The sequence below is a fragment of the Epinephelus moara genome, chromosome 14, assembly GCF_006386435.1.
Source record: "Epinephelus moara isolate mb chromosome 14, YSFRI_EMoa_1.0, whole genome shotgun sequence".
NCBI lineage: Eukaryota > Metazoa > Chordata > Actinopteri > Perciformes > Serranidae > Epinephelus > Epinephelus moara.
Genome location: NC_065519.1, coordinates 12,847,784 through 12,860,686, shown reverse-complemented (window position 1 = coordinate 12,860,686; position 12,903 = coordinate 12,847,784). Strand labels below are relative to the sequence as shown.

General features: G+C 42.0%; 2 protein-coding genes across 2 annotated transcripts in view; one reads left to right on the top strand and one right to left on the bottom strand.

Annotated features, from left to right (window-relative positions):
- The window catches only part of LOC126401161 (receptor expression-enhancing protein 6-like), a 3,553-nt gene extending 3,161 nt beyond the window's left edge, over positions 1-392 (bottom strand). The window contains exon 1 of the mRNA XM_050062267.1: positions 362-392. Coding sequence (XP_049918224.1) covers positions 362-392 — 31 coding nt within the window. The remainder of the gene's footprint in view (positions 1-361) is intronic.
- A 441-nt stretch (positions 393-833) lies between these two features.
- Positions 834-12,421, top strand: slc1a8b (solute carrier family 1 member 8b). The gene is made up of 11 exons (XM_050062266.1): positions 834-856; positions 1,329-1,445; positions 2,844-3,059; positions 7,519-7,561; positions 7,689-7,902; positions 9,277-9,376; positions 10,063-10,296; positions 10,448-10,642; positions 10,722-10,856; positions 10,946-11,093; positions 11,742-12,421. The coding sequence occupies exons 1-11, from the start codon at positions 834-836 to the stop codon at positions 11,886-11,888; spliced, it is 1,572 nt and encodes a 523-aa protein (XP_049918223.1). The 3' UTR covers positions 11,889-12,421.
- The last annotated feature ends 482 nt before the right edge of the window (positions 12,422-12,903 follow it).

The following is a 12,903-nucleotide window of genomic DNA, read 5'->3' as shown; positions in this document are numbered from 1 at the left end:
CCACACAGGTACGGGTGGATGGGAATTTAACAGGAGGCAGTGTGACTGGATCTTAAAGTCTGTCAATATATATTATCACGTGATAGAATGGGTGTGATTTTTACCACTGTGTGCAAACCAACACTCAGGATGGAATGTATTAATCCTGTATTGTTCACTTCTGTTTATGCACTGATGCTGTATTTAAAGCCAGTTATGTAATAGCGAGAGTGCAGAAGGGTAAGCGCAGAAATAAAGTGGCTATATAAATATTTTTTTCTTAACAATGGTTTACTTGTATGTGGAAGGTGTAGCCTCATTTTCAGCTGCTCACATTAAAAAAAAGCTCTAAAAATCCACTGCTCAGCACTAAACAGCACACCGACAAAGTCTGCGAACATAGCAAAGCACATGGCAGCTAAAAAGCCAAATATTTCCCCCCAGTGGTCGGTGGAGACCAAAAACAGAGCTAAAAGGAGAGTGAATATTGGCCCTCAAACACAACTCAAAATGTAATGTTGCTATGTAACTGCTGAATGTGTAAATATTTGCAAACAAGGTAGCCATATCAACTCAAAAGATGGTCAGTGTTGTTTACAGCTTGGTTACACTAGTAGCCAAAAAATCAGTAATTGCAGGTTTATATTATTTGTGTGATGAGCTTATTTTAAAAGGTCCAGTGTGTAGTGAGTAGCATCTAGCGGCGAAGTTGCAAAAGGGAAAGTTCACCCACGGGTCAATGGCCAGCGCAAAAATGCAAACATATGAGTGATCCTATTTAGAGCCAGTCTTTGATTTGTCCATTGTGGGCTACTGTAGAACTACATGGCAGACTCTGTGAGAGAGGACCCACTATGTATAAACTGCTGACTCTAAGGTAACAAAAACACAACAGATGAGTGAGTCTGGGATTAGCATACATGCTAATTTTCACTTGCGATACTTTACAAACAGCAGCCTAACTGACAATTCCTGCACAGCATACATTTAAATGTCCGTCTAAAGGCTACATGAGCTCTGGGCATTACTTTTACTGTGATGTAAGACGCTTTAAGTGGACCAGGTAGCTTATGTGTGTTGGCAGAGGCTGACTCGATGATTATGGTCCAGTGTGCTCAGCAATGTAACCTTGTGCGCTGGCAGCAGCCCACAAAACATACAGCGTGGAAACCTGCTGAGCAAAGGCAGAATCTGTGAAACGCAAAAAACATGCTGCAACAAAGGGACACATTCACAGCTGGAGTGACTTTTCAGAGCAGTTGTGGGAAAAAACTTCTTTAGTATGTTGTTACACTTAAATGAGGCAAATAAAAATGTAAGCTAAAGTGATTTGGTCTTTACTGATCTAGAAATAAGGTTTGCTTCAGGTGTTTCTCTCTCACGCAGGCAAAGATCTACTTCTCCTTCCCTGGAGAACTGCTGATGAGGATGTTGAAGATGTTGATTCTGCCGCTCATCACCTCCAGGTAAGGAACGTCCTCACCCATTTTGGTCCAGACCCTGATGAAATACAGTCGCAAACAGCTTCAGTGTTTTGAAGCTGGTATATTAAAGCTGTCACTTATTACCCAGCCAACATGTATGTGGGGAACATGGTGGTAGAAAATGGACTGAAAAATGGGCCCTATATGGGATTGTCCACCACGTGTTCCATATTGGCCCCAATCCAATTGCCAACATGAGTGGATTTACCCAGGCGGGCCCCACATGGGTTATACTAGGGCTACCTGAGTACCAAGTTGGTATGAGCTCAAACTCTCCTCAGTAAAAAAGAGCGTAATGTAGTGGTAATTGATGTGGGCGCACCACCAGGTGGATTGGCTGATTACAGAGGAGGAAGTGGGCATACTCTCACTATACTAACAACAACCGCAGCTGACCAAAGTGCTGTACAAAATAAAAGAACAACACACACATATATAGCAATATAAAATGTGCACAAATATAAAACAGGATAAAACCGGGGAGAACAAAACCACTACAAACAACCAAAGGCCATTGGAAAAATATATGCTTTAAGATTTGTCTTAAAAGTGTCAGTGGGGGGGGTTTGATTTACAGTGGAAGGCTATTCCAGAGCTTTGGAGCAGCTACCGCAAAGGTACGATCTCCTTTACCCACTAGCCTCGATCGAGGGACAGTTAAAAGACATTGTTCGTAGGATCTAAGAGGTCGGGAGTTAGGGTAGGGGCAGATAAGTTCAGCAATGTACTGCCAGTCCATGTATGGCTCTAAAAAAACAAGTAACAGAAGCTTAAAATAAATCCTGTATACATATTTCAATGGCTTTTTGTTTGATAGGTGGGTGGGTATACCTGCCTATGGGGGGTAGGTATTTGGGGGACAATATTTCTTTAGAGGTGTTACAACCTGGTTCAAAGGCCACAACAAAGATAGGAGACCAGACAAAGGGGAAAGGCATATTTATTTTAAAAGGTAACATAACAATCAGAAAAAACATGTAAGTCAGTCATCAACTGTGTATGTATGGGTGTATGGAAATGTCTGAGGTAATCAAAAGAAAGAGCAGTTGTGCCCGTGAGGGAAGAGAGATTGAATGCGAAAGTCGGAAGGTATTTATGGGCGGAGCACACTGGGCCTCGGTGTAGCTCAATCAAGCTGACAAACCTCCATTTAGCATTTGCAACATAAGATCAAACACAGAAGTACAAACATGTAGGGACGTCTAGTGGAATGGAGGGGTCTTCACAGAAGTGGGAAGTCTGGGTCATCCTGGTGGTTCACATGGCACAGTTTAACAACGCTCAAACAAAATGTTGGCTTTGATTCTGGACTGGGAAATGACATAAAACTGAGAATTTCCCAGTTTAAACCAGAGTTAATCGTCCTGTCTTCCTGTACAGTCTTATGTCCGGCCTGTCAGCCATGGACACAAAGGCAAGCGGTCGGCTGGGAGTCCTGACCATCACCTACTACCTGTGGACGACCTTCATCGCTGTCATCGTCGGCATCGTGCTGGTGCTCATCATTCACCCGGGAACGGGCTCGGAGAAAGAAGGCCACCATTCAAGTTCAGGGCCTGTTATGACCTCCGCTGACGCCCTGCTGGACCTTATCAGGTAAACACTGACAGACACAAAAGCTATCACACTGAAGTGCCCCCCCGCAAGGGTGCTGAGTCCCTCCCAGCTCTGTACCTGACCTCTGACATGATTCAGGATAATCCCTCTGTACATGATGAACAAGAGCTTACAGCCACACGGCTCTGTGAGGATGTATGTACTTAGGCGCAGCCGGCTTTGAGCTGAATGCTAACATCAGCATGGTATCATGCTCGCAATGTTAACAGAGAAACTGTCATGGGGATCACCAGAAGAAAACCTTATCATTGTATGTTTCTACAAACCCTGGTTACATGGTTACGTTTGTATGATGCCTACCTATCATATCAACATTCCTCAAGTGACGTAGTTCTGATTAGATGTATAAGAGCAGGCTTAGTCATCAGCAGTCGGAGGGGATGGTGGATGGCGTCACACCTATGCACTGCAGATCACTGTTCGAGACAAACAAACAACAGAGCAGTCTTTGGCAGCATTTCCAGCCATGACTGTGGCACTAAAAATGTGTATTCTACAGTAACTTAACAGACTGTCATACAAATCATCGTCTGAGTCAGGCAGGTTGATGTGAAACCGTGCTAAAGTTTCAGCATGAGTTAATGCGATCATGCGTTTAGGCTTGGAGCACTGCCAGATAAAGGTTGAGGTATAAGTAGGCTTGACAGGTGATTACAGGGTCTAAACTGCCGTCCCCTCTTCGTGCATGGAGGAGTGAGGGGTGGGGTGGGTGGTGGTTGGTGACGAAAACTGCCACCAGATCAGCCAATAGCAACATTCCATTGCAATGGCTGACTTTGAACTAGTCACTGTGCATAGCCTGTTTATAACACAACATGTAGAATTCAAATACTTTGCACAAAAATGTCTGGGCCTGAAACCAACAACAACACTACTAAATACCCATATACATTGGTTTCCTGCTGAAAAAAGTGGCTTGGGGGTTTATCCAAAACAAGATCTTTTCTAACCAAGTGGTTTTTGTGTCACATGACCAAAGGGTAAACCACAGCATTGTTGAAACTTGAAGAAACATAGAGTATCAGCATATCTGCCACATAATAATGTACAAATGTTACGTATCTGTGGTATATAGAAATGTACAATGCAAACATTATTTTAGCAGCCCGGGCTATTATTTGCTTAAATCACTGAAATCAACAGGCCTATATTTGGGACAGGCCTTTAATTCCTTTCGCACAAAACTGTTGCTCAGCACAGATCTGGAAATACAATCAAAATGTTTATTTAAACCAGTATGAATATTACTTGTTTAGAATTAGGCTTTAGATAATGTATCAATTATGAATCATTAATTCGATCTAGCTCTGACAGACAGCGCATCAGAGCTAGTTACGGCACTCGAGGCACCTGACATACCGACACAGCACCACTTTATCCTGTTAAAACAACACTCATGACTTGGATTCATTTGACATGAAAACCCCTTTATTTTCTTTTGATCTGAGGACCCTTAGGGACTAAAGGAATATGAATAACTTACAGGGTAATCAAGGAATGGACACGCAATTTGAGGTAGCCAACAACCTGGTTTTATACATCTAAAGAACTTCTACAAAAACAATTAACTGCTTGGCGTCTAATTGAGACAGACCTTTATTTGTCAAAATGTATAGCCACACCAGGACTAGGCATTTAATTGGGACTGAGTTTTGGTACTCTGGTGACTGGGTTAGAATATCTGTACCAGATTTTGTGGAAGTCCATCAAATAGTTGTTGAGACATTCCAGTTTGGCCCAAGTGTTGGACCTACAGACTGCCTTTGCTAAAAACTAATAGTATTAAAGCTCGCCTCTTGTTTAAGTCTTCGCGGTTAATGCTCTTCCTCCTAATCGTTCGTAAGAGCAGGTTGTGAGACTTTACAGCATTCTGTCAAAGTAACGGACAACCAAATCAGGCTTTCCCGGTAAACAGATTTTCTTCCATTTGTTGCGTGTTCGTAGGTAGAAACACAAAGATATACTTGGGGTCTCTGCTATTTTCGGACCTTAAGATCTGATGGCTGGAAAAAGCATCGCCCACCCTCAAATCCCTCCCTCCTGATAGACAGATTTTCCCATTCCGCCTTATTAGTGTTGTTTTCCATGATGAGGCTTTGCTGCGTAATACCCTTAAATGGCTGACGAAAAACCTTACAGACCAATTAAATCCATTACAGATCCAGTTCAGACGTTGTGACCTCTGTGTGCTTCCTCAGAAACAGGAAGCTCCCTAATCACAAAATCTCAAGGGATCAGGGTGAGCCCTGGCAGCTGACATAATAACTATCACAGCAAAGACAACACAAAGTCAGGAATCATGACATTCTCAGCAAGTAAACCTTCGACAATGTGGTTTCGGCTAACATTTCGTTAACTCTAAAAATTGCAATAAGACAACTTAAATGGTAGCACATTTCAGTTTGTTATTACACATGCAAACACAAATCAGAATCTCAGTTTTTACCTTCATTGTCAGCATTAAATTAAGGTAAAAGAAAAAATGTGCCTACACAATAATTGCAGTGTCAGTCTTACGCAGCAGGTAGGCTAAGAATAGGGAGACACTTAATTGTGATCTGTTAAGCCTGCACTTTCTAAGAAGCTCCTTGTGCGGTGTTACGCTGCGTAAGAGAGAGCCTGCAGTCTGGTGTGTGTGCCCAGGCTTACCTCGGGGCCATTCATGTCAGAGATCCACTAATACCTTCTTCTTAAACCTGATTATTTTAGTGAGCCGTGGCTGGTTTGTTGCTGACTGCGTTCAGTGTCACTGATGTATTGTGTATTAATACAGTCCCAGTGCACGGTACTGGCTGTCCCCGAGCACCTTCCACCACATGTGAGGCCTCCCTCTGGTTTTGTTGGAGTTTATTTTGTTGCTGTGATTTACTTAAGTAAAAGTAGCATTGCTGCATAATAGAAATACGTTTAATGTTCAAAGGTGGGAGTAAGTTATTTATGTGCAAATCTCAAACAAGTCTCAAGTCTTAACCTTCAAGTCTCAAGCGAGTTAGTGCTACTGTGGTGAGTCACAAGTCAAGTCACATGAAATTCTGATGATAGACAGTGGTCATGAAAAGCTGAGTTTTATTTTCAACGTTATCAAAGTGTGGCAGCCTGCTTAAAATTTTACCGATATCTGACATTTTGTGGCATTCAATAACACCTCATAAATGAACAACAACGGAGAATGGGGGATCTGAGATTACAATATCGCTCCATTATCTGTTGTGGTGGTCGTGTCACTGATTTCTGACCTGCAGATCTTACATACCGCTGTTCTTACGCGGCAGCATAATCCTTGAATCCAGATTTTACTATTACTGGACTCGTCCCCTTCATGATAGCTGCCTCATGCGTTGGCCCCTGCTGGTCTGCCAAGTCCTAGTAGGTTGACGGGTTAAAGTTTGTGTGCATTGCGGTAAAAATGACCCAATCATGTTTCAAAAATAAAACATCACAATGTCTAGAAAAATGCAAATAATTTATAAAAATAAGTCAATTTCTTCGACTTATATGTCTTAAGTTTAAGTCGAGTCTCTTGTCTGGGGAACCAGAAGGTCGCCGGCTCAAGTCCTTGTCCAGACCAAATATGGAGCTTGGACTGGTAGCTTGAGAGGTGCCATTTTGCCACCTGGGCACTACCGAGGCGTCCTTGTGCAAGGCACCGAACCCCAAACTGTTCGGGTCGCCTGTCCATGGGCAGCCTCCTCCCCTCAGGGATTAATAAAGTATTACTTCTTCTTCTTTAAGTCATGAATACCAAGCCAAAGTCAAGTCAAGTCTTTCAGTTAGTCAAGTTTCAAGTCTTCAAATTTCTGACTTGAGTCTGACTCGAGTCAGGTCATGTGACTTGAGTCCCTTATCTCCGCTGAATTAAAAATCTGCCTTGAAAATGTTAGTTAATACGTAGTTGTTACCAACAAAATGTAGCTGAAGCTTAAAATTAAAGTGGTCCATGCAGCAAAATGCTAATTTGAGTGTTGTGCTTTAATGTAAAATATTATTGAATCAGAGATGTTTGATGCATTAGTATGTAGGTAGCGTTTTACTGTTGGAGCTCGTCAAGGTAGAGCTAATGTAGCTCCTTTCATTTGTAACAATGAATTGTATTTTTATAAGTCGATCTGTCTACCATGTAAAATCTTTATTTGTAAAGTCGGTCAAATGGATGAAGTGATGTAAAAGTTAAATTTTTAATGAAGGGGATGAGAAGTATAAAGTGACATAAAGTGGAAATATTCAATTAAGAATGAGTAATTCAAATTTAGCTTAAGTAGAGTATGAGAATGGCTGTTTCCAAGTTCAAGAGTGAATTTTGACCCTCAAAATATAACGTACACTAAAGCCTTAAGCTCTCTTATGCACTGAATTATAGCAATAAAAATATCCAAACAGGATATATTTTAAAGGCTGCAAACACGATCTGATATATTTATCTGTGCATTGTCTCTTACAGGAACATGATCCCGTCAAATCTAATTGAAGCAACTTTTCAGCAGGTGAGCAGACAAACAGAGGAAAAAAATCCTAATCAATTCTTCAATACTGCAAATTAATTCAATGTTCAAAACATCCATAACACATATTAACAAACCTCCGTGGTTGTTCTCATTCATCCCACTCCAGTACCGAACGGATTTGGTACCTATTGTACAGAACTCTGATGTAGCTGACTCTCAGGCCAACTATGTGTACGTCATGCCCGACTACCACAACCCTCGACTGGGCCACCCAGTCTTCCTGGAGATCACCCCTGCTCCTGACATCAAGTATAAAATCATCCCGAGCACCAGCAAGGGCATGAACGTACTGGGGATTGTCATCTTCTCGGCCACCATGGGTGAGACACTAACACAGCTCATTATATCACAGAAAACATCACATAACTCTAACCCTTATTTAAGTGTAATCTTTATGATAGTACTCTCTAATAGGTCAGCATAAAGGGTGTATACGTTGTAAGCAATAACTGGTTGTCACAGGCTTTTTAGTCAATTACAAAGATGAGCTGACTTTGATGAAGCTTTTTGTAGATAATAAGCTTATCATTTTAATAATTCTTAAGTAAAAGTACAGGAGTATAATCAGCCAAATATGCTTAGAGTCCCAGAAGTTAAGGTGCTCACTCTCTGCAGAAAAATTGCCCGCCTGCAACTGATATATTTAATATTATTATACTGTTAAAGCTGGTCAAGCTGGTAATTTGGAACACTGCAGGAGTAATGAGTAGTAATGGATTTTAATTAGTAAATATTAATGTCTATTTCTCCAGGTAATATGCTAAGTTACTTAGCTACCAAGCTAACAAAGCTACCGGGTCAACAGTTCATCCACGACCGCAGGTCTTAGCTATCAAGCTAATGTTAGCTCGCTATAAAGCAGGTTAGATATTTCCAGCCATTTGTGCCTCATAAATTTCGCTTACAGAGATAACTAACTATCGGTTTCTCTAAAAGATAACAAAGAAGGTCGTTTGTAAAAACACTTACCGCTTCTCTGATGGTATTTCTCGGAAACTTTGAAGACTTTTCTAACCGTTTGGATTAAAGAGTAGGGTTGCTTGGCAACGCCTTGTAGGATTCCTTACTTTACAGGTTGTCCGCCATCTTTATTTTGATTCCTACGTCAAGAAAACTAGGATAAAATACCTTTATAGATTCCTTGTCATAAACGGAAGTGCAACATTTCAAAAATTTCCAAAGACACTGCACACCATAAACACTTGTATAGTCTCATCGTTCCCAACCTAGAGGTTAGGTTATCTCCAGAGGGTCACTAAATAAATCTAACAACTCATAGATATCTTAAACCGGACTAGGGACCAAACGAGACACTACTTTTTTGTAAGGGGTCACAGCTAAAAAGGCTGAGAACCAGTTTGTCTCATCTTTAACGATACATTCTGTTTATTTTATTTGAAATCTTAGCCACTGAAGTAATAGTTACAACAGCTCTAGTGGAATAAAAAGTGAAATATTTCCTGTTGAAATGTAGTAAAGAACATCAAGATTGTGCTGGAGTTACTGATTTAGTTAGACTTACTATCATTGTTGACTGCAGACATGATAACCAACCAGAGACTTTTCACAACCTGCTAAAAGTTGTTCTTATCAGTGGCTTACATCTGATCTATAATGATTTATAAACCACTAATTAAGCACTTATAAGCCCTTTTACACGTACTACAAACTCACATGTGAATGTCTGTTCTCAGGTCTGCTGCTGGGGAAGATGGGAGAACGTGGAGCGCCACTGGTCAACGTGTGCCAGTGCATCAACGAGTGCGTCATGAAGATTATCAATGCTGCCATGTGGTAAGATTGCACTTTGTGTCTCACACATGTGCCAAAAAAAGACAGACAACACCACACACTTCACGGGGTAGAGCCGGATTACGTCTAAGAATAAATCTCACACAACATCTCAGAGAGGCAAGTGTCCTCACTGCTTCTGCTCAGGAGCAAATGACTCCACTCCTGGATGACATTTGTGTGAGTGCAGCAAAGAGACGTATATACAGTTAGTGCTGAATAATTTTAAATATAAATACCTAAGAGATAAAAGCATGCACTGTATGGCCCAGAGTACGTGGACACCCATGTGGGGTTTTCAAACGTCTCATTCTAAAAGCATTAATCTGCTGCTGTAACAGACAACACACCTCTGCAGCATGACTGCAGGGATTTTCTCTCATTCAGCCCCAAGAGCATTAGCGTGCTGGCACTGACACAGGATAAGGCCAGAAAAGGCACACAGTCGGCGATCCAATTAATCCCAAAGGTGTTGGCTGGGGTTAAGGTCAGGCCAGTCAAGTTCTTCCACACCAGACTAGGAAAACCTTTATTTGTGGACCTAGCTTTGTGCACACTAGCACTGTCCTGTTAGAGCAGGAAGGAGCCTATGCCAAAATGTTGTCATACAGTTCCATAGGTTTTCAGTGTTGAAATGCAGGATGTCATCATCTTGAGGTTGCATTAAAGAAATCCTCTCCTCCATTCAGGTACTTCCCCTTCGGCATTGTGTTCCTCGTGGCGGGAAAGATCCTGGATATGCATGACCCGGCTCACCTGGGAGAGAAGCTGGGCATGTACTTCATCACGGTGCTGTCTGGTTTGTTTGTGCACGGCCTCATCCTGCTGCCTTTCTTCTACTTCTTCTTCACGCGCAAAAACCCCTTCCCCTACATCAGAGGGCTGCTGCAGGCTCTCGTCATCGCACTCGCCACCTCATCAAGGTAATAAAGATTTCTGGTAGATGTAGCCCAGCGTCTTGGTTCTCGCTTTTTTTAAATATCGCTTTAAAATATGTACTGTAAGAACATCCTACTAGTTCTAGATGGTCATTTTACCCTGACTTGACCATTTCCTCCTTCTCTTCCTGTGCAGCTCCGCCACATTGCCCATCACCATGAAGTGTCTCCTGGAGAACTGCGGAGTGGACCGGCAGATCGCTCGCTTTGTGCTGCCAGTGGGAGCTACCATCAACATGGACGGGACCGCCCTGTACGAGGCAGTGGCGGCCATCTTTATCGCACAGGTCAATGAGTATGACTTGGACTTTGGTCAGCTGGTCACTATCAGGTGAGGATAAACACTGAGTTCTTTGTGTTGACAACCAGTTCATTTTACACCTCTAACATCGCGGCTCTTGTCTCATCAGTATTACGGCAACAGCGGCCAGCATCGGGGCAGCTGGAATACCTCAAGCAGGCCTGGTTACCATGGTGATTGTCCTGACCTCTGTGGGGTTGCCGCCTGCTGACATCTCGCTGATTGTGGCCATTGATTGGGTTCTGTGAGTCCCACAAAAATGATTGTACCACATAAAGCATAAGCGGGGCTGCTGCAGCATTGTGTAAATTATTTTTCTCCTCCCATTCTCAGTGATCGGTTCCGGACGATGATCAACGTTCTTGGTGATGCCTTAGCTGCCGGGATCATGGCTCATTTATGTAAGAAGGACTTTGAGAAAGCAGCCACTGAAGCCAGTGCTACCACTACTGCTGCCAATAATGGAGGCGGCCCCAACCGGGTAAGAGGACAATTTCTGTTTGCTGAGGTTGACATGCACTTGCACAAGTGAGGATTTAGCAATATTTGACATTAAATATTAAAAGCAACTATGAAATTAGAATTTTGGCAAAACAAGTCTTGGAGTCTGCAACTTTGAGTGCGGCTCTATGAGGCTGTATTTGGGCACAACAGCTAACATGTTGACGTGAGCAGGTATAATGTTAACCATGTTCGCCATTTTAGTTTGATAAAGCATTGGAGGCGAGGCCCCGTTCATTCTTATAAAAGCTGCTCAGTAGCACATGAAGTTCAAAGTTATAAAATTACCCAGATCTTCCACCTTGTTGACCATAGACCAAGCTCACTAGAAACTTTTTTGCGTGGTCGGGTTTAGCAAAAAAAAGAACAGGGTCTGGCTGTATAATCTTACAGGACACGAGCACCACTCTCCCAGGTGAAAGTCGTGTTTGTTGGACTCATCCACCCAACTTGGACTTTCACCACCTTAGCTTTCATTCTTGTCCCGCCTTGTTTCCCCCTGATGCTGCAGAGCGTCACTAAACTATAACAGCAACCGACGGCGTATCATATCAAGGTTAAAGAACATATTTTTTCTACTACTTTTACATCTTAACTTACTGTCCTGTTGGTGGCTTCTTCCCTACAGAGAGACACAGTCATCTCGTTTGGTAACCAGAGTGTGGCGTTGTCCGACGTTCCTCTGATCGCACACCGCTGTGACTATGTGTTTGAAGTGGACGGAGACAACGTGCTGGAGAAACCTATGACCTGCTACAGCCTCTGCCAAGTCTGAGAGACTTTCACAGGATGGACAGCAAAGGATGATGCCTTCTACAGCACATAGATTCACCTCTTTGGATCGAAGGGACCATCACCTGAGGCCCCAGTTGGGTTAAAATCCTGTTAGGTTTCTGTTCTAAAGGAGAACAAAGTTTGAGTACACTGTGGTTTCAGGGTTTAGTGGCTTGAATGGATTTTGCCTGTGCCATGCCGAAAACAAACAAACCTTCATTACTTGATATTCTGCATGTCTCCATTCAGTTTGGACTGTGGGGAGATGCTCCAGAAGTTTCACATGTAACCTAAATCCCAAACAGACACTTTAAATGCATCCGCTGACACGATCATGTGTTGCGATGACATGCATTAGATGGAGATTAGCACTCATCAGTCAGCGGTGACAGTTAGACACTCACAGTAGGCCTGTCCTCAAGAAGTTTGATCAAGGTTTTGAGTTGCCTTAACACGATCTCAGTTTTGACGATAAAACTTGAATGACTTGAAAGTAAACAAAAACTGACTGACGAGCACAATAATATTGTTGAAGTGAACCTTTATGTTAGACAAGCTATTTATGAATAGATATTAAAGCAGCATTTATAGAAATATGTACACTATTCTAATTAGATGAACATTTGTGTTTTTATACCGGTCCTTTGAATTTTGTCTTGTTTTCTAATAAAAAAATCTGCTGTACTCTGAGTCCTGTCAATGAGTGGTTTATTTGAAACTTAATTCAGCAAAAAATGTTTTGTGGTCCTGTTTTATGTTAGATCAGTGAGGTCTGTGTAATCAAGGCTGTACTTCTGTTTTTACAACGGGGTATGTAAAAAGATTGCGCAGTAGCTCAGCTAACTTCAACCATTTAGCTTTTACGTAAAGCTATTAAGCTGTGACAGTAAATATACTTAAGATCATCCATAATAAATACACTAATGGTTTTATTCCATATATTCAAACTTTCATTCTATATACACTGCTCAAAAAAATTAAGGGAACACTCCAAATCACTCATCAGATCTTGATAA

Coding starts and splice junctions, on each gene's coding strand:
- slc1a8b (XM_050062266.1), top strand. CDS start 834: ATGTATAAACTGCTGACTCTAAG. Junction 7,903..9,276: donor CATCTTCTCGGCCACCATGG/GTGAGACACTAA, acceptor GTCTGTTCTCAG/GTCTGCTGCTGGGGAAGATG. Junction 11,094..11,741: donor ATGGAGGCGGCCCCAACCGG/GTAAGAGGACAA, acceptor TCTTCCCTACAG/AGAGACACAGTCATCTCGTT.